This window comes from Carassius auratus, unplaced genomic scaffold (genome assembly GCF_003368295.1).
Source record: "Carassius auratus strain Wakin unplaced genomic scaffold, ASM336829v1 scaf_tig00216407, whole genome shotgun sequence".
NCBI lineage: Eukaryota > Metazoa > Chordata > Actinopteri > Cypriniformes > Cyprinidae > Carassius > Carassius auratus.
In genome coordinates, this window is record NW_020528554.1 from 69222 (window position 1) to 91103 (window position 21882).

The 21882-nt window shown below is 38.1% G+C and overlaps 1 protein-coding gene across 7 annotated transcripts in view; it reads right to left on the reverse strand.

The window, feature by feature from the left end:
• Positions 1-1120: 1120 nt before the first annotated feature.
• LOC113098057 (centrosome-associated protein 350-like) overlaps positions 1121-21882 on the reverse strand; it is a 32757-nt gene continuing 11995 nt past the window's right edge. For 2 of the 7 annotated variants that reach the window (XM_026263033.1, XM_026263031.1), the window contains exons 12-40: positions 21609-21733; positions 20141-21033; positions 19272-19422; positions 18894-19039; positions 18515-18686; positions 17210-17463; positions 16920-17083; positions 16718-16828; positions 16453-16593; positions 15574-15707; positions 15122-15229; positions 14844-15010; positions 14547-14749; positions 14169-14356; positions 13844-13931; positions 13543-13686; positions 13262-13419; positions 11391-11513; positions 9158-9342; positions 8436-8611; positions 8078-8237; positions 7353-7513; positions 7041-7177; positions 6850-6932; positions 4776-6733; positions 3978-4451; positions 3723-3869; positions 3290-3412; positions 1121-3125 (exon numbers count right to left, since the gene is read on the reverse strand). In XM_026263033.1, coding sequence (XP_026118818.1) covers positions 2964-3125; positions 3290-3412; positions 3723-3869; positions 3978-4451; positions 4776-6733; positions 6850-6932; positions 7041-7177; positions 7353-7513; positions 8078-8237; positions 8436-8611; positions 9158-9342; positions 11391-11513; positions 13262-13419; positions 13543-13686; positions 13844-13931; positions 14169-14356; positions 14547-14749; positions 14844-15010; positions 15122-15229; positions 15574-15707; positions 16453-16593; positions 16718-16828; positions 16920-17083; positions 17210-17463; positions 18515-18686; positions 18894-19039; positions 19272-19422; positions 20141-21033; positions 21609-21733 — 7236 coding nt within the window. In that variant the 3' untranslated portion in view covers positions 1121-2963. The remainder of the gene's footprint in view (positions 3126-3289; positions 3413-3722; positions 3870-3977; positions 4452-4775; positions 6734-6849; positions 6933-7040; positions 7178-7352; positions 7514-8077; positions 8238-8435; positions 8612-9157; positions 9343-11390; positions 11514-13261; positions 13420-13542; positions 13687-13843; positions 13932-14168; positions 14357-14546; positions 14750-14843; positions 15011-15121; positions 15230-15573; positions 15708-16452; positions 16594-16717; positions 16829-16919; positions 17084-17209; positions 17464-18514; positions 18687-18893; positions 19040-19271; positions 19423-20140; positions 21034-21608; positions 21734-21882) is intronic. The other 5 variants (XM_026263035.1, XM_026263034.1, XM_026263032.1 and 2 more) reach the window with 5 other exon arrangements.

Genomic DNA, 21882 nt, shown 5'->3' on the forward strand with positions numbered 1-21882 from the left:
AAAATTTTCAAACGTTAAGAAAAAAATATGTTCTCAATTATAAAACGTGGAGAAAGAAAATAAACAGAAAATCAAATGTTGGTTTTATGATTTACAGACTGAACACAGAGAGAGACATAAGTCTATCTTGTGTCATATAGGTTTACTTTTTTTTGTCTTTGAAATCTTAACCCATTTTCTTAAAAGTCCCAGATGGATCCTCTTTTTTTTATTTTATTCCATCCATCAATATATTTTTGTTGCCACAAATAATAATAAAAAAAATAACACAACAAACAATTAGTATATAATTGTTCTGAACTATGATAAATCTCTGGGTTTTCTTATTAGACTTAAGCCAGAGCAGGTTTGGCCATATTGACACCATGATTCATTCTTTCAGAATCACCTTTGCTCAGATATTGACATGATGCGTCCAAAGTTTCTGACTGAGCACATTCCAACCAGGCAAACTTTAATTTAATTTTGATACCTTGAGGGACGCTAGTTTATTTTACACAAGACACACGTCACAAATACAGTACACTTTGCTGTGCCATTAGCATTAGAGGCACAGATATTTATTTATTGTGTTCATATATTATTTAAAATTTTAACATTATTTAATGTAGAATTTATTGTCTGTTTACCCCCTCTCCTGGGTCAGAGGTCCTGACTTTATGATTGTATCCAACAAATAAAATAATTAAATGTCTTCTTTTGGAGAGATTGAAAATTTTCTATTCTCTTGCTTCATAATCTAGTCAAATAAACCTAGATTTGTACATTACGAATATTGCTGGCTCTCTGATGAATTGCTTTGGTTCCTTTTTGGATTAAAGGATCTGCTAAATGCATAAATGTAAATGCTATTTGACAAGCAATTCACTATTATTAACAAAGTTTAAAGATCCAAAACTTAATATTTAATGTCATTCTGTTTCAGTTTTGTTAATAATAAAAATAAAAAAAAAGTGTATTTTGGTGTTTAATTTAATGTTTAATGAAAATGACAATAAACGTGGGATTTAAACAATATTTAGACACGCACATCTTTAACCTTTTGTTACAAAAAGGCCCGATTTCACACATTCCGTTCATGAAAAGTTATGACAAAATGTAAAAGATTTCACAGAAAATGTTATGACCGAGAAATGACAAGATCTTTATTTACAATTTCCAAAGGATCAGTTCAGTTAACAAATAGATCTATAATATATACATGGAAGCAAAAGGAACCATGTCCCTTTTCACAGCAATCTCACTCACAGGAGATAGGCATCGCCTCTATTTACATGGGTACAACCATTTACAAGTCTTCAAGTGCACCTCTGTCACTCACAGTATATCATTATAAATACACATACACTTACGGGACGCGAAACATTTCTACGACCTACCAATTTAAAAGTAGAAACTGATTATCAAACAACTTGTGCCACACAAATCCTAATTTCCCGCCCAGTTAAAAGTTTAAACACATTAGCCAAAAAGACTATTAGTAGTAGCCTATTGTCAGAACGAGGTAGAGATCTCTGTTACCTATATAATTAGACATGCTATTGGATGAGCAACTGATGCTGGGTATCAGAGACTCTCTTGCTGCATAGATGAAGTTTAACCCACTTACACGGCACACTACTCTAGATCTAACCTCACAATGATGCTGCAAGTCACTATTGGACAGTCTGGCTCAGGAAGTACAGCTTTAAGAGAGGTGAGGAAGGGCTGGTTCCAGCTAATTATAAACATAAGACACCATGATGATAATATGTTTCTTATGAGACTAGGATTGTAATGGTGACTGATTTACAAATATGTACATCACAGCATTCGAGGATAATGGACGTGCTGAGCCCTTGAGCAGTTCCTCTGAAAGGTACACAATGGGTAAAACGCCTCCTTAAAAGTAAACAAATGTGTACTTGTGCCATTGACAGCATAACATTACCACTTCTCTTTTCTTAAAAAGCAAAATTGTCCTTTAAAAAGGTTCTGATGATGGGTACACGCACAAATTAAGGCAGAAATGTACATCTTACAGTATTAGAGGTTTGTTCAGCTATTAAGAAATAAGTTAAGAGTTAAGATTACAGTCAAAAGGGACCGTTCAACACTGGTCAAAGGAAGGCCGAGAAAAGTTGCTTGTGCGTGAATAAACGTAACAATGGAGGCACTTAAAATGAATAGGATAAAAGGCAAATGTTAAGGCTAGAACCCAGCATGTCCGTGTTTAGCACAGTTCATATATTTCAATTCAGTCTTTCGGCATCCAATAACTGCAGCAGGTGTTACCAATACAACATTGTTTTGTATGGAGCAGGTCTTCCTGTTGCTTTCAAAAAGCTGTTAAATATAATTGACATATTTTTGCATTTAACATTATCTTGCATCAAATCCCTTTACACTATATTGCCATTTCTACATTCAAATTGTACTTATTGTGCTTAGTTCTGCAGTTAATCATGACAATTGTAAAAATCTCTTTTCTCGAAACACTTTCCAATGTTACTTTAAAAAAAAAAAGTTATAATAAATTAATAGAATTAAAGGGGGAAAGGTACAAGGTATTTCTTATGATACAACCTAGTTGGAGATAAAAACAAGTCTTTGAGTCTTTAGGTCTGTCCTGATTTGATCTGACCGTTGAGTTTTAATCACAAGACTTGAGAATGGCAGAGCCAGTTTTAGCAGCAGCGATGAACAGACACAGTATGGGGAATCTGGACCCAAACAGCTGCTACAATTAACACCGGACCATCAAGAGCTGAGTTCACCACACTACCCGGATGAGAATGTGAACATCTCCATGACAAGTCAGACCTCTGACAAGGTGTTGTAGCCTTGAATCCTGAATCCACAACTTTCCGTGGACTGCACAAGCAGACTGAAAGACAATTCCTCACTGAGGGTCTTTTTATGCCACATCCTCTATTTTGTGATTAACGCTAGGTACCGAAAAACAGATCTCTGTACAGGTATCATCAAAGAGTTCTTTTAGACTTCTTCTCTTGGATTTGGGTCAGAACGTCAGCTGTGTCTTTTAGCAAGGCATCAAAAATCCCATCAGCAAGCTGCATCTTTACAAAAAGTTCATCCTCATCATAGTTCACCCACTGGGATTCCTCTTCATGCAACTCCTGGACCTAGAAGTGGAAGAGTGATTATAGACTTTTGCATTTAAATGCCTAAGCAAGTCTAGAAATCAAATTAAATCAATGTTTTCCATGGTCAGCAATCTATCAGTTATCAAGGACAGTTTTGCAATTTCAGACACAAGCATTCTGAATGTGAGGTTAAATACACTTACTAGAATGTGGTCAACTCGGTCTCGCTTTTTTCGTCCAAATTTGATCATTTTCTGCCAATCTGTTTTCTGGTTCTGCTCTTTCTTTAGACCACACAACTTCAATACCTCAGTGGTGACAAATTCCTGAATAAATAAAATACATGTACACAAATAAACATACTTAAATCACCTAAAATAAAATATTTAATAACATTAATAATTTTCAGCAGCCATTACTTCAGTTTTCAGAGTCACATAATCAAGTCATTCTAATAAACTGATTTGGTGCTCATTTTTTTTTATTTTTTATTATCAATGTTGATATTGCTGCTTAATTTTGTTTTGGAAACAGTGATTTTTTTTTTTAATTGATGAACAACATTTAAAAAGAACAGCATTTAAAATGGAAATCTTTTTTATCCATTTTTCAAGTCTTTACTGTTACTTTGCATACCTGGACTGTTGTGATGTCACTGGGGCATTTCACCCGATGGAAGTAGGTGGAATTAAGGCGACGTGGCTTCATCCATTGTGGCTGATCAACTTTTGGATCTTCTGCATAAATGTCTTGAATAACCTCCCATGATAAATCAAAGATGGCCTGTAAATAAATATAACGGCAAAGATTTTTACTCATCTTCTTGGAAATGCCTACAAAAACCTTGCCATGGTTAAACAAAGACCTCAATGCGAGCATTTCAATCCCTACCAGTTTGTAGCTTTGTTGGCATTGAGTTTCCAGGTCACTGGCTTTGGAGTCTCCTTCCAGGAAATTATTAGAGGGCTGAGGTTTTGGTACGCCAATCAGGCTTGGTCTACCATGACCCAGTTTGCAGCTTTTCCAGATCTCCTGAGTAGCAGCGATGACCATTTTCTCCACCTCTAGGACAGTGTGAGGAACAATGACGGCAGGCTCCTCGGGTTGCTTCATCTTCATGGGAAGTTCAGGCCTGGGCGGTGTTTTGACCTGTTCCCCCGCACTTAAACTCAAGGAGCTAGAAATCCCATCTTGCTGCTGCTGACATTTTTGCTTCTGCTGTTGTTTTCTTGAACTGAGACCAAAGTCCTCATCGAACCAGTCCTGCTCCTCACCAACGACATCGAAAAGCTCACGGCTCAGTTCCAGCTCTGTCAGACGTTTAGCTAGCTCTTCCTGTCCACTCGTACCCAGGATAGGGCTCTCCTGTTGAAGAAGCATAGTTAACAGTAATAAAGATCATCTCTTACAACTTCGATCAGAAAATATGATTTGTCTTTCCATTTCTATTACAACACACTGCAGGCCTAAAAAGAAGGTTCCAAGGTAACATCAGCCCTCAGATGTGTGTCAGTACAGTTGGAAATGTCAACTTAAGCATTACACATCACCAGTGTCATCAGTTTGTTGGGTAAATCATTCACTTCATTTCAATAAATAACTCTGAAGACAGTTTTTTTTTCTTTTTTTTTTCATGTAATCTATTCTATAGGATCTTTAGATAAATCAAAATCTTTAAAAGTCACTTACAGGTCTGTTGCAATGCTCTGGAGATGAAAGTTCCTCCTGATCATCATCAAAGAAGGTGCGGAAACTGTCTGTCTTTGTTTTAGATGAAGACCTGCTCTGAGACTTAAATTTGTTGGTTCTAAGTCCATCATCTTCATTGATGAAGTCTCTTTTTAACTGATTAGCAGCTGATAACTTCTCTTCTTTGTCTTTCTTGATCTTCTGAAATTGCTTCAGCGCATCACTTAAGAAGTTGTCCACAAGTTTATCTGCAAGTGTAGTCAAAGCCCTTTTGTTATTCACGTCTTCTTTATTATCGAGACTGGCCTCCTCGATTGAGATGTCAGTGGATTTCTCAAGACAATCAACTCTAGACTTCTCATCCTCAACCAACAGGTCCAGAATGACTGCTGTTGGTTCCTCTCTCTGTTTTTCTTTTTTAGATGTCCCTTTATCCAAATTATTGAGCAATGGAACAACATTATCAACAGATGCATCCACGAATTTGAGAATGATGTCCCTGTCTCTGTCATTAGGTATTGTGTGCCAACTTTTGTCACAGTCCTTAATTATATTGCAGTCAATATCATTAAAATCCAGGTTATGCTGAGATTTAAAAAAGGTGCTTTGCCCAGTGAAAAGCTGTTCGATGTTGAGGTCCAAAGGCTTTTCCTGTTCATCCAAAGGCTCTATGGTCTCAGGATGCAAATCTAGGTCAGATTTTTCTCCTTTCATTTTGTTTAACAGATTTCTGTGCACCAACTGTTTCTCAGAACCTTTGTTTTTACTATTTGGCTGGTCATCACATGATGAATCTTCATCTTCAGTTTCTGCACTGGCCTCATATTTCTCTTGAAGACGAGAGATCTTGTCTGGTGAGGCGAATAAACCATGTTTTTCCCTACACTCAAAGTACACCACCCCATCGTAAGTTCCATTGTTACTTCCCTCAGGGTTGTCCAGTTCAACCCCTGCCCAGAATCCATTGACAAAGTTAGTTTGTCCCTTGAATCTCAGCGTCCCTGGTTGTATATTACTCACCAGAACACGGTCTCCAATGCAGAAGCCTGGCAATTCATCCTTCAGTGGCAAAATTGGCATTTGGGGCTGTGGTGAAGTTGAACATTTTGAAGGGCTCCTGCTGTCTTCTTCTGAGCATTTACCAAGGCTATTAAGTTCTGCATGACTTTCAGTTTGGAAGCTGCCATTAATACTTCCTGATCTAACACTTAGTTCTTCAATTTCCTCTTCACTGCTGTAAATTGGAGACTTAACAGATTTTTCTTTGGGCTCTGGGGCAGAGGGGGATGTAGGCTTTGATTCATGATAATCCTCCTTAAATGATGACCCAAAGGAAGACTCAGTGTCATCTTTATAGCCATCACCTAAGGGTGACGGTGTATCTTTCATCTCTAGTGAATCCTCTGTAATGGACAATAAGAAGTCAGCTGAAGGATAGTCTATATCTTTTGATTTCACCACAGGAGATGTGTTTGGGTCAGTAAATCTCATACTTTCTTCAACATCTGCAGAATGTTGAAATGCTGGCTTGCCATCAGCATCCTTCTCAGACAACCTATCCTCTTCGAATTTGGGTTTCATGTCATTCAGAGACAGGATCTGAAGCCCAAGATCCAGTTTAAGCAGAGGGTGAGAGTGTTGTTGGTCAGAGTGGTCATTCTCAGACCCCTCTGACCTTGCATATTCCAGTTCCTCTATAATCCCTGACTTTTGGCTAGAGACCACAATCTCATCTTCCGAAAGGAAGTCATTGGTTTCTGGTCCATCAGAATGTTCTTTGATTTGGGGGGCATCTTCTGACTGGTGCCTTAGATAATCTGGACTATGCAAGCTCCTCAAAATGTCCATATGTTCTGGACTTCCCATCGTTGGAGTTGGAGTAACTGTAGGCAGATCTTCATCTGATGAAATGTCATCGTGTCCGGATAAATACTTAAGTCTTGATGGTGCAACATCATCTGCAAACAGAAGCAGACATCATACACAATTATAGCATTGTGTAGACTTTTAATTTGGTCCGAATCAACATTCTTAAATGTCAACATTCATGTACTTAGGTTAAGAGGCACTGCACCTTTATCTGTTGATGTCTCCGTGGGCACAGTGTCTGATTTTTCAGATTCTGTGATAATCTTCCAGTCCTTGCTAGTCTCAGGCCTAATAAAGTAAATGTGCATAAAATGTTATGCGAGGTATATAAAAGACAAAAAAAAAAAAAAACCTGAGAGAGTAAATTAAAAATGATTGGTGAATGTCAAGGCTGACCTCTGAAGCGGAGGGGGTTTTATCCAAGGCTTTTCGGTGACTGACGTGGGAGTTTTAATCTGGGGTTTAGTAGCTGGAGTGCTGTCTGGCTCTTTACTTAACTCAGCCTTGGTCTTCTGAATAAAGTCATTATATAACTGGCAATTCAGAGGAAGAGAGAGCCACAAACATTAACACATACAGCATATTGACAGCATTTTTTTTATACCCAATTAAAATAATATAGCAAAATAACACGGTTCTATAGCGGTTTCTTTAAGAGAAATAACACGCAGAAATAGATGATGAATATGAAACGTGATGATGACTGACCTCTAACTGTTTCAGCAGACTCGCCTCCTGAGCTTTCAGTCGCTCTTTTTGCCTCTTCTTTTGCTCTTTCTTTAGCTGATACACCACTGATTTGCGCTTGCGTAGCTCATCCTTAAGGGCACGAATACGGCTCTCAATATCACTCTGATCGGATGTGGTCTCTGATGTAAGAGGACAAAAATTACCATTGTCAAATCACTGTCTTTGCTAAAAAAAACACTTAATATTAAACATTTTGTAGGCTCTCAAGTAGAACATTTAAATAAAAGATAGATGATGCTTTAAATCTAAAAGAAGCACAGTTTCTTTTAGCATGGTCTCTCTTCTAGACAGATCATCAATATAAGGCAGGTAGACTCATCTGTGCTCTTATAATGTAACATGGTTTGATTCAGAGAAGTGCACACAGAGATTATCAGAGCATTTTATTTTGCTGACACAGTGTTCCTCTTCCTTTGTTTACATATCCAATTTAGTAAAGATGTTAAGGATAAACTGGAGCAGGATAAATTAACATACCAGGTATGTAGCACCTTCAGAACTATTACTATTATTAGAAAATTAAGCAAGTAAAACAGACCAAGGATGACATGTATTAAGAAAGCCAAATGCTACATGAAACTATTCTAAATGTTGCAGTCTTCAAAGAAAAACAGGTCTACATTACATTAACAGAGCAAATCCAGAACATTTCCAAAGTCTGATGGGGGTAGCAAGAATTTTACCGGATGGAGTGGCTGAATGAGGGTCACTGGTGTGGGCCTCACTGGTCTTGGAACTGGAGCGCACCTGCATCTCGCTGCTTCTGCTGGTACCGGTGACAGTCCCAGGTCGGATACTGTCTGAATGTCGAAGAGAGCTGAGGCTGGGTTTCTCTGGAGGAGACTGCAACACATTAAGGTCATGTAAATCACACTCACCAAAGAGAGCTATATTCAACCCTGTTTAATGTAACAGCACATAAACAACTTTGGACTTCTTGAAATATGCAAACAATTTTGCATATACCTATGCTCAAATATTCAATCATTGCTCTAATGACAAAAAACATTAGATGCAGAAGCAGATAAGTTAAGTTTTCACCTGTTTACTGTCTGTGGTGTTAAAATCAGATGAGTAGATGGTATAAGGGGCAGGGCTGTGGAGGTCAGAGACAGGTCGGTCTGAGGAAGGGCTGGCCAGCTGCTCTGGGAGAGACAAATCAGTGTGCACACTGGACACGGACAATACTGAAGAGCGGTCATCTTCACTGCCTGCTTCTGTGAGAACATGCATACAGATAAACAAGATGTAACCGTTTAATTCATAATCGTTGCTTTGATGCTTTGTTTACACTGACTTTCAAAAAAAAAAGAAACCCTGAACAGTAAACATGATAACAAACAGCAGAAAACCTTTTGATGGGCTAAAAGAGCACATTAATAAATCAATAAGCCACAAGAGGCTGTGCTGTAGAGTAGTACTTGCATGATATCTTGTTTTTATATTTATGACTTGAGCAATATCACAAGAACAAGAGACCTGAACGTAATATTAATTTTAAAATGACATTTTAGACACAATTTTAATTATTATTCCGTTTTTGTGTGTATTTTGGAAACAAAACAATTCCATAGTGATTTCATTTGATTGGTAACATCTCTATATAGTGTTTTGATATTCTAATTGTATTTCTGATTAAATATCAGATATTTTTCAGGCAGTAAATGTGGATCTTTCAGATGAATTTCAGGGGGGCTGTTTTGGTACTTTCAATATCACTTCCTTGTCTTCTCTATGTCTTTTTTTTTTTTTACACTCTTCACCTTGTTCTGTGGGACGCTCTTGTCCACCACTGGTTTTACGGTGCTCAATTTCCCAGGCTTCCAGAGCTTGTTTCTCCATGCGCCGCACTTCGGCCTCCTCTGCGTCCAACTGCTGCCTCCACTCAAGAAGTTCCTCCGCATGTCTGCGCCTGTGCATCAACTGCTGCTCCCTTTTAGTGAGAAACCTACAGGACAGAGAGCGAGAGACAAAAAGAGAGACAGAGAAGACGGAAAAAGGGGAGAACAAGATTGTGTAAAGCAAAGTGACAAGATCAGGACACAGACCACCACAAAAGCAGGCAAAAGCAGACGTCCAAATAATGCCACTCACTCAGCAACCTTCTTCAAACACCAGATTAGTCTCTTTTGCAAAGGATGTGCACCCACACATCCTCACACACACACACACACACAAAAACATGCTTTCCAAAACAAGGCATGGCTCCACTTAGAGACCTGCATTTATTTTAATGAGGAAAAACAGCCCTATTGTGTCTATAACACCCTTTTCAGGGTAAAACTCATGCATCTGAGACATCTTATGGGAGACACATGGAGACAACCACCTGACAAACTGAAACACGCAGGTCCACCCAGGGTTTGACAGTGTTACGCTTTTGTCTCTGTAAGAGTAATCCTGCAGTAAATTTGCTTTAGTCAAAAATATAAATAAATAAAGCTTTGCCAATACAAATATATAGGTTTTACACATTAAAGTGAAAACTGAATAATTAGAATTTCACATGCTAAATTTTATATTATTGCATTTTTATTTATTTTAGCAAGCTGTGCCAGGTAAAAACTTGTGCTTCACAGAAGGCAAGTTCTTTTTTATTTTTTTTTTACAAAAAAGCCCTCCATGTATCATGACTTTGGTCTGAGAGATCAAACCTGCCTGGCTTTTCATTGAGGTTTAAGATAATTATAAACATGTTAGAGAAAAACAGATGGCTTCATCTAAAAGCAATCGTCTTGCCTCGTGAATACAGCGGCCATCTTCATCTAACCATAAATTCTATTATGTTGCCTCAGTCATATATACTCATTAGCTCATCACGGGCTACACTCATTTAATCAGGGGCTGGAGTTAAGATTTACTGTGGCCATTGGGCAGATGAAGAAGTCCTAAACTAGCATTATTCAAAAGCATCCAATATATCAGTCTGCCCAGCCTGTCTGAAAAGACATATTCCTCCCGGTCTCCACTCACCGCGATACCAAGTTCAAGAACTGGCATTTATTTAACGAGTGAGATGCTTTGTGTGTGGTGCATGGTTGAAGCTCACGAAAGTTGTTAAGGGTGTATTTCACCACAAATCAGAATATTATATATCTTTTTATTTTTTTTGCAAAAAGGCAATGAACCCTATATTTAAGATCATCAAGATTAATTGCATTGTGATTTTCATGACAATTAAGTTACTAAACAATTCAACCCCCCTTATTTCTGTAATGCAAACATTTTTTTTTATAGTAATGAGAATGTACTGACACTCGAATCTATATAATGAAACAATGACAATATAAAAAATTAAAAAGAAATGAGGTAAAAATAATCTTGATGCATTACAGAAATGAACATAGCCATAGGAGGGCATACGTTTTCTTAACTGTCATGAAGATAAAGTTGCAAAAATTGATGGTCATAAAAACAGGCTTCAAATTTGCAAAACAAGAGTTTTATTTTTCCCTTTTGAATTTAATGTAAAATATAGACATGTTTTTGTGAGATTCACCATATATAAATTACATCTACATATTAATACAAGACAGACGAGCAACAAGGCAAGGACTGGATTTGACAGGATCACACCACAGAGACAAAAGAAATAAGACCCAGAAATCACTCATTTAACCCACCATGATTTAAACGAGTCAAATCTTTGGCTTTGGGATTAATGGTAATCATTTTCAAAACATTTGCCTGTATTTGATCAGCAAATCAAGGCTAAAAAAACAATCACAAAGGATTTTGATAAATCATTTAATCATTACAAATAAAAATAACCTTACCCAGTCAGATAAATTAATATTAAACTAGCTTTAGCCAAAGAATCAGCTCATTTCAGCATGGTGTAATCAGTTCATTTTCATCCATTCATTCATCACTGCATTCCTCTTTTTGTTTTTATCCCCACCCAGCTGTGGCAGTGGATGAACAAAAGCATGCTCCATGGGAAATAGGTGCCGAGAGAGGGATGGGAAGAGAGAGGAGGATTGTGGGTAACTGTACCTGACCAACTGGCTGTAGATAAAGAGCTGGAATTTGGGGTGGAGTTTTGGGAGACAGACAGACAGAGAGGCCCAATGATGAGCCGTAAAGACAGAGAAGAAATAATGGACAGGAGAACAGTGTCTAAGGAAGAAAGAGAGGAGAGGACAGTCAAAAATCAACAAGAACAGAGTTGGAGAGAATGAAACAATAAAAGAGAAAGAGAGAGAGAGAGAGAGAGAGAGAGAATAAAACACACACAGATATGGAGACAGAAAGAGAGATTGAGTGTAAATTTGTGTATCCTTACTTTTATCTAACTACTGTTCAAAAAACACATCAACCAGTTACTGACTTTTAGCGGCTAACTACATGCTGCAAATCCTTAACAAGCCACTACTGTGAGTGTCATACAAGTCAAAAAAAAAAAAAAAAACCCTTTACGAGAAAGATGAAAGGTCTTTGTAATTACAAGCTTTGCTGGAAAAGCAGCCTGGGAACATTTATCTGCTCCTAACAGCAGTCTGGAAAGTCTCACAAAATTATCAGAAACACCTGTGTCATAATTCGGTCTAACCAAAATTAAAAAAACGTTATAAACATCAATTAAAGTTAAGTTCAATTCTAAGTACATTACGTGAATAAGAAAATCTAAATAAATAAAGAATAAACAATTATTCACAAGTACATGTGTGACGTACACTTGTGAATATCCATAATTGTAGTATGAATTAATTTATGGTTATTACTTTTTTTTTAAAGTTATATCTCCTTATATTTTGTGAGGAATACACAAACGTTTATGCTATAGATTTTATGCCCAGACATTTCTTTGTAAAATTAACAAGTTGTTTTTCTATTTAGGCATGTTTGAGTGACTAATTCTGCTAATTTCGCTGTGATGAAAGAGGGTAAATACAATTTATTAAATTAACAAAGTGAAGGCAAGACAAAAATGCAAATAACCATTATATTTGGTTTTACAAAAAAAAGCTGCCTAGACTGGATTAGAAATCACTTTGATGCAGGATAAAGTCTTTATACGGATGAGTATTGAAAAAATACAGCTGGAAGTTATACAAAAGAGATTAACAAGCTATTAGTGAGAGCTAGAAAGTGAGCAGAAGTGTGTGAACGGTGCTACAATCACGGCATGTGATTAGTTGAATCAGACAAGCGTGAAATCCCCTTCCCTCTGTGTACCAATTTATTCTCAGGATGAAAATATTTGTGTCAGTGCTAGGAAAAGTTTCTGAACAATGGGATGACCCTCAGTTGTCAAGATATGACTGTAAACAAGAACCTGTTGTTGTCGGGGATTGAATGTCGGAATATGGGAGAATGAGATCACACACAATGGACAAATAATAATTTTTTTTTAAATGTGAAGGTTATAAAATGCATTAGAGAAACCCCATGACCTTCAGATTTTTCAGAAATCTGGCTAGCAGATTGTACACCCGGTTTACTAGTGGCATAAGGAAGATGCTCTCTGTTTAAGATGTGAAAGATTCCTCCATTTGATTAGGGAGGGGGTGTCTTCCTACACAGAGCACGCTTATGTTCAACCAAACACTGTGCACACAGAAATAAACAAACACTTTAAAATGACACATAGTCAGCAAGCTGTAGATAAACCTCAAATAAAAGAATGTTATTAGTAGCATTAGCCAGACAAACAAAAATAAGAAATCACCCCGAGTACAAAAAAAACAAAAAAACATTCATTGTGTGTTTGGCCTTCTTGAAAGAGGTTTGCACTAGATAATGTATGCATAAGGTTCATTAAAGTTTGGTTAATATAATCAAATGCAAAAAACGTTTTTTTGCATTATTTGAGAAGACAGAAGAGGAAAAAGATGGAAAAGAAACATGCGTGAGGGTTCATTTACTTTTCGTCCATGTGAGAGCGCATCTTTTTCAGTTTCTGCATGATGCTGCTGGTTTCACTGCCCGACACAGACATGGGGGAGGGGCTACGGGTCTCTGCGTCTGTCACAATCACACTGGGCGGAGCCGACTCCTCCGCCACACCTGATACAGGTGACTCCTGCAGATGTTTCATAAAAATTTAAAAAATGTGTGATATGTTCAGTAAGCTACATATAGTGCTTAAAAGACAAAAAAACATTTTATTTAGAAAAAACAAAACACAATCTTTCAAAGGACTGACCAGCTTTGTGTCGGCACTCTTGAGCCGCTCTTTGAGTTTGAGTGTCGTGTGTTGCATTCTTTCGATCTCCTCCTGCTGTTTGAGGAGCAGCTGTCTCTCTCTCCTCGCTGCTTTATTGGCCTCCTGTAGTCGTTTGATCTCCGCCTGGGGAAAAAAACAAAGCAGCAACATTCTAGCCATTATTTCTGTTCTGTAAACATGACAACATTTAAGCAGTTCAGTAATGACTATTTAAGTTATTCTACATTCATTTGCAAGCGTAGCTTAGACATCATCTCATAAATCCACATATGATTGTCACCTGCTCCTGCTGTAGCTTCAGTATCAGGCCTCTCTGTTTCTTACGAAGGGGTGGCATCTTATCATCCTCTCCTTTATCTCTGAGACGCCTGGTGGAGAAGTGTATGTATATTAATATTTTCTCCCCACCTGCTCAAACTTGAATACACGAACAGTCAGTGTAGTGAAAGTTTAAATTTTTTTAAACTTTCTGAAAAATGTGAATTTTTGAATAATACTAATTTAAATCAGAGTAATTATAAAGAATGCAAATATGATCCATTCTGAATTCATGTCGTTTTTAACAACTCTTTTTTCCTGATAATCATAATGAAGGTTTGTCCTGCCTCTTCTGGTGTTCCAGCCAGGCCAGTTCAGCTTTGGTCTTCTCTCTGAGGGCCTTCTGACGCAGACGCAGCAGAGAACTCTGATGTTGAGCACGAACTTCCTCCTCCTTCATGTACTGACGCACCAAGTCCATGGTGAACTTAGAGAAGCTGTCCTGGCCACTTGAGAAGGGCATGTTGCCATCCTGCTGTGTATAACGGGATATGGAGCAGGGGAAAAACAAGAGCTGAGTCACTTATCAGTCCCATGAAAAGAACACACCAGGAAAACACAAACAAACTCCAACTATGACAACCAAGCAGAATGAAATACAATTGGCTTGTTCATCCCGGCTGGATCAGAGTTATGCTGCATGAGGAGAGCTGAGAGGACATCACCTTTGAGCCCGTTCTGGGGCTGGATCTGTCATGGCTGTGGTCGTCGTCAGACTCGGGATGAGAACTGGGCTTCCTGTCCAGCGATTCGCGACGGTGGGCCTCGGATGGTAAAAGAGAGCGGAAGGATCTCTCTTCAATGTCATCCTCTGTCATTGAGTCATCAAACTTTACAGAGTACTCTGTGGCAATGGAGGCATTATCTGCTGATTGAAGGAATAGACAGGAAGTGGTCAAAACAACTCTCATATCTCAGGACAGACTATTTAAGTTGCTTGTCCACAAAAATATGAGCTATACCTTTCTCTTCTAGCAGGCTGCGCACACTGCCCGAGCAAAGGAAGTCATCAGCAGCAGTGTGAACCTCGTCTTCCATTGAACTACTGCTCCTGTCATTTCCTGCTGTCTTCCTCTCCTTTTGATCAGAACGAGGTGGACTCAGCTGGGTACTACTGCTGCCACTACCACTTAAAAAAAAACAGAGACAGAAACTAGCATTTTACTGACTGTCTATAAAACCATTCATCTGGGCTTTAAATAAAAAAATCAGCTCAAATAATAAAGGTACACTGTGTTACCTGATGGATGGTCTTGTGGAAAGGATAGACTCTGAGAGGTTATCTGGTGGTGTCTTGACCTCTGATGGACTCTTACGTCTCTCAGGAGACAGCTCACTCTTCCAGCTACTGGAGAAGATCCAAAACAGCATCATTACTGATGTATATAGATCGAAATCACTAATATGACAAAATTGAAAAAATCTTTCTCTTTAGAAAGTGAAAGCATGGTTAAAAGGATAGTTCACCCAAAAATGAAAATACTATAATGATTAATTCATCTCCATGTTGTTCCAAATCCATTGCTGTGGCTATTCAAGCTCTCAAATAATATCGTTGATATTTGACAAGGTTTGGAACGACATGAAATGATGACAGATTTCCATTTCCCAATGAATCATTCCTTTAATGCAGAACATCATCTGGCTTCTAGGAAGATGAATCAGAATAATGAATGGCCACGAGAGAGTTACCTGTCCGTGTGGGAGTGTGGCAGCTGCTGTTTCAGACAGTGGTTGTGCTGTTTCTGTTGATCATACAGGGACGTAATGGAGGGACCAGGAACACTTAGTGCTCCTGCAATCTGTGAACGAGCCAGCTCAGTCATCTGGAGGGAGAGAGAGACAGTTAAATACACTTTTAATCCTTTAAGCTCACTTTAAAGAAAGAGCCGAAGTGCCTTGAGGGAGGATACTTTACACTCTGAGAAGACAAGCATGTAATATGGTTTCTAAACATTTGTGCTTGTTGTAGGGGTTTTTCTAGCATTCAATTAAATACCCAAGAGACAATGCGTTCGATATTTAGTAGGAGTGAGAAGTCTTTAGGCATTTCTTCATTCATTTTAAGTGAGTGAGTCGACATTCAATTGTATAAATGAGTCCAAATACAGTATAAAGACACTACATACAACACATAATAGCGTCAACTCTGATCCACCAATATAAATTAATTAATGGAATTTATATCCAGTATTATTTTTTTGGTAGCACTTTATCTACCTGTTTATATATATATTTAAAAAATAAATAAATGTAAACTCTGAAGTTAAATAAAAAGGTAGATAAAGTGCTACCAATAAATTATATATATTTTTTTACTGTTTAGGTTTTAGTTCTGCTTTTACTTCCAGTTATTTTAACATTTCCAGTTTTTCATTTTATACTTCTTTATTTCAATAAAAATTCAAAAAAAAAAAAGTTTTAAACATGTTTAGTTTATTTAATAATAACCCTTCTATTTGTTCTGTCGTGTTTATGCGTTCTTGAAAATAATTATTGGTAATTATATTTAGAACTAAAGTTAAATTTTCAGTGACTCAATCCAGAATTATTTGTGGGAAACACGCTCACCTGTTTAATGTGTTGTGCCGTTTCAGCTGTGTGGCGTGCAGCCTCAGACTGATTGTTTATCATCTTATTTGTGGCCTCATGCAATCCTCCTAACACCTGCTGTTGAGACTGGAGCAAATTCTCTTGCAGCTCTGCATGGGTCTTGAATCCAACACAATCATCCATTTATTAAAAACATCCAAATCATTTAACTAAAGCTGCCATTTTTAACTTGGTCTGAATCAAAACAAAAGATACTAAACAATTAACAAAGTGGTGCAAATACCCTTGCAGCTTTCTGTCGGTTTTCTTCCAACTGCCGTTGTGTTTCGAAGGCTTCTTGCTCCGCCTTCATTCTTAACAAATACAGTTCACGCTCATGCCTCTGGTGCTGGGACTGCAAGACAAAGGTTAAAGTTCAACCTCAAATACATGGCTACATGACCACAGCAGGTAAGATAATTGCTTTAGCAGGAGCATAACTTCACCTTGAGTATCTGAGCGAGCGAGACCGTTTCCTGCTGAGCGACTGACACACCTCTCACTCGCTCCACATCACTGAGCTGTCGCACTGACTCCTCCAGGTAACTGAGCTCAGCAGACAGATGTTGCTGGAGGACCCCAGGACTAACAAACTGGAGCTCTGCTGAACCTGGGGACACACAGAAGCATGAGTAAACTAATTCCATCCCTGAAGTGAAATTATGTATTATAGTAGACTTCTCCTAAATTTAAGTTGCTTACAAGCTAGACAAAAATCTAGACAAAGCAGGTTTACCTGCAGTCCTGTGTTCTGTTCTTCTTGGGCTTTGAGTATGGGGTGAGGGGTTGGATTTAGCCCTAGCCATTGAAGAGGAAGATGAGGAGGAACTGCGCAGAGCTGTGCGAGGGGAACCCGATCCTTGGGTGGACCCTCTGATTGGGATACTGTCCCCTGGAGACAACCGGGAAGAACCAGAGCTGGCTGGAGATCCAGCGGCAGGAGTTGTACGAGGGCTTCGGGGAGATTTCTTTCCCTCAGAGCTATAATGACTAATGAAATAAACCAAAAAGAGATAAAAATAATTAACAACAACAAATAATAATAATGATAAAAATAATAACAATAAAAAAAGTTGAAATAACTATATTTATTTGTTTTTGTATTGTTGCATTTTTGTAATTCTTATATTTTTCCTTCAATAAACAAACCAGCTTCACAGAGATTACAAAACAAGAATTTCTAATTGAAAATTAATCCAAAAGTTTAACAAATTGTACAAGCTTTAGGTGAATGGTGAACCACCAAAACCTCCAATAGTCCAGTGTCCTTTACAATAAGGTCTTCGTGCTACTGTAGCTGGACATTTCTGGACAGAAAAGTGCACTGGTGATTGCTGTGATTCCCATTCTCTTCCATTATATGACTGACAAACTGCTGTTTGAGTTAAAAATAATAATTTGTGTTCTACTGAAGAAACAAAGTCACCTACATCTTGGATGCCCTGGGGGTAAGCAAATAAACATCAAATTGTCATTTTTTTGGTGAACTATCCCTTTAAACTAACTTTAAACTCACTGCTGCCAGATAAATTAATCCAGAAACCATATCTCTGGAAGATACAGCTCTAAACGCTGAAAACGCAGGTAGGCATAAAGGGAATCTGACTCACAGGCTTCAACAAATGCCACAGGGAGGTTCGAATGTCACACTAGGGGGAAATATCTCATTGGCAATGAGCCTGACCTGCAGTATGGCTAACCTACTGAACAAAAGAGCCAGTGTGTACGTGCACGTTGCCTCCCGCCTCGCTTTCTAAAGGGATACAGCAGGCGGAACACTTATACCCTCCACCTGACAGAGCAGAACTAATATTGACACTGGCTCCTCTGGGTTCTAATAATTATGATAAACAGGAATAGCATGGATACTGCATTTAAAGATATTTGGTCTATGCTCAAAATGTCAGAGTTCATGTCTGGTGACTTGCAGACTAGTAGAATGGCAAAGAAAAACTCCAAGTATGCCAAAATTAAAAAAGGAATGAAGATGTGCAGATGCTTTTATTCATCCTACAAAGGCTTCAAGGTTACCAGGCCATACCTATGGATGGAGTGGACTGAGGCACCCCCCAGTGTGCTGTCTGTGTCCACGCTCCTGTGAGAGCTGCGACTGGATGCTTTATCCGAGCCACCTTTCTTAAAACTCTCAGCAGGGAGATCAGAGACTGCAGAGGACGTGTTTCTTTGTCCCTCCAGCAGGCTCCTTTGTGAAGCTGTAGGAATGTACACAGAGATAACATTAGGAATGTAATCATGATACAAGAATGTCAGGGTTCAAAACCAACACTTGTGAAATTGAGTCAGTATTGCTGATACTACAAAAATATTGATGTTTAAGTACCAGGACATCTGATATATCCCTATAGGAATGCACACAGAGCACAGAAACAGATGATACAGCCCTCTATAACATATCTGACCTCTCTTGCTGCTTGAGCTGGCTGAGTGTGGAGAGGAGAGAGGTGTGAGAGCCGGTGAATGCTGAGATCTCTCCCCAGCTCGGTTACTGTATGCAAATCTGCCACTTAACACCTCGTCTGGAGGACTGAACAGACAGTGGCCATTACTGTGGAGAGAAGACATTAATCTTATAATGTGGTATACTGTCCAAATCTGTGTGTATATGATTCTATATGGAGCAAATACAATGGGAGGGATGGTATGATGATGGAGTAACACTGCCCTCTTCAGGCTGATTACTAGAAATTTTGTGTTAACTTCACCCTGTTCTCCATTTATGCAAATATTTTAAATATACAAGGTGTATCTATAGAGCATTAAAAATTATTCCACTTTACCTGAGCCCATTGGGACTTTTCTTGGATGCTGATTGGCTACTGGCACGTGAGGAAACAAAGTCTTCCTCATAGACCATTCCATCCAATGAGCTGGCACCAGACAGAACAGTGCGGAGCGCCGGAGAACTCTTACCGCCCCTCTCTTCAAAAGCTACAAAAACAAATACGTTCAGTGAAAATCTAAACTTCTGTTCAAAAGTTTAGGGTCAGTAAAAATGTTTTTGAAAGATAATAATATTTCTAAGTACTGTGTTGATCAATGTGAGAGTAGGGATATGTATAATATTACAAAAGTTTTATATTTCAAATTAATGCAGAATCCCACAACAATATTAAGTTGCAATAATATTCCTCAATATTGCTGTTTTTATGGTATTTTTCATTAAATAAATGCAGCTTTTGTGAGCATAAGAGACTTAATGAACCCAGACTTTTAAAACACATTGTATGTCTGTATTATAAAAATGTATTATATATACATAAAGTGAGTCTTGAACACATTGGTTAGAATGAACGGAATATTATAAACACCTTTTATAAACACATTAAAAAAAAAATACACACATACATACATATATATACACACACACACACACACACACACACACATACATATATATATATATATATATATATATATATATATATATATATATATATATATATATATATATATATATATATATATATATATATATATATATATATATATAAACTACCATTTATAAAACATTATTCATATTTTTATATATTATTACATTTTGTTAGAAATATTCTAATATATTAAAAGTAAAAATATTATGGTTTTGACAAAATATATACACACAATTTTATTACACAAAGTTCAAATTTGTTTTTGAAGTTCTCACCTTTACTGTAACTCATGTTCTTTGTAAACATATTGAGAACACCGTTTGGGCTTCCCTTGGCCAGTTCTTCCCATGGCCCATTGCTTCCTCCTTGTACCAGACTTAACACATTAAAGGGTAGCTGCTTCTCTGCCTCTTTCTGAAAGCGCGAAATTGGGTTTAAACTGTCTCCATTCAGATGTGCACTATATCCTGTGGTTTCCAGTCTGGATTTGGGCAGTTCTTGCAGTTCTTCGTCAGATATACTGCCCTCACTCAGCAAAGGACCCTCACTGATAGAATCTCCACTGGAGTCCAGCTCAACTTCCTGAACAGCTGGCTTTGGAGGAGAAGGGTTCTTGCGTGTGTTTCTAGAAGTGAAGCCAGATGGCAAAAGTGTTTGTTTGTTCCCAGTCTCAATCCTCTTTCTAAAGCTGTGAAGGTTGTCCACACCTGGAAGGGCCTGATCATAGGTGCTCTGACCCTCAGCAAGCAGTTTTTCAATCCTCTCAACCAGGTCATCAGAATCTGTTGGATTCTCTCTGATTGGCGGACTGACAGGTTTAGCCCAGCGCTCATCATTAGGAATTGAAAGACCCATGCCTGTATCCATTGCACAACTGTATTTTATTCCGGCACCGGCTAGCTTCCGTGCCTCGCTCTCAATACGGCTGGAGAGAGAGGCAGCTGTGGCCTTAAGAGCCTCAATACGGCTCATTTTGTGGCCTGTGGTTGAGGGGAATGCTGCGTGTGCAGATTGCGACTCTCTGTTAGGTAATGAAGATTCTTGATCAAGTTCTAACAGCTGAGAGAATATATGACCAGAAGGGGGCACAAGGGAGCTGCTGACCCTCGAAGCAGGACTACGCTGGTCAGATTGGAGCCAGGGTGACCCTGCAAATCCCAACCCATTCCTATAGAAAAAAAAAATACAAACAGAATACTTGAGTATAATGACAATATGATGTAAAAAAACAAATGTCAACAAAGGTTTTTGGACTGCCACTAACATACAAACCAAAAAAACATAGTAAATATTTTAAGTCGAGTCACATAAATCATGCAATCAGAAGTTAGTTATAATACATTTTTAGGAATATCCCAGTGTTAACAAACTCAATATGTAGAAGACCCCACCAACTACATGTACTTAAAGGTGGCCATGGAAACCTATACAGGCTAGCAACAAAAACCTCTTGCTAAGGACCAAGCTGACAGATTAATCTGTTCTTACAGAACTACTTGAAATAAGAGCATGTCATCTGTGTCTGTGAATACAAATGACTTCCCATTTAGGGAAAGGGGATATTTTGTTAATCTTTTCAGTGCTTAGAACAGATACACATTAAGAGGAAGCTCTTTGGTGGAAACAACACCTACCCTGCAAACAGCTTCCTTTTTTAATGTTTTTTTTTCCTAGTTGGAAAAACCAAACATTCCACTTATGACATAGATGATGTAATGAAATGGGATTGTGTGTGTGTTTTACCTGGAGAAAGGAGGCTGACATTGCTCTGTAAGGGACAGGTCACTGCTGGAGGTAGCACTTTGAGGTCGATCATGTCTTTTGTTTTCTTTATCAGACTCTCCAGATGGCTGATATACTGGTCTTGGCTGCAGTGTAACAACAAAAATAGTGGTCGATAATTATGGATTTTGTCTAGACACCAGGGTGTCCAGTAGTTTGTATATAATATATTGCTATTTATTATATAATGCAGTTATATATTACCAAGGCTGCATTTATTTGTTACAAAATACAG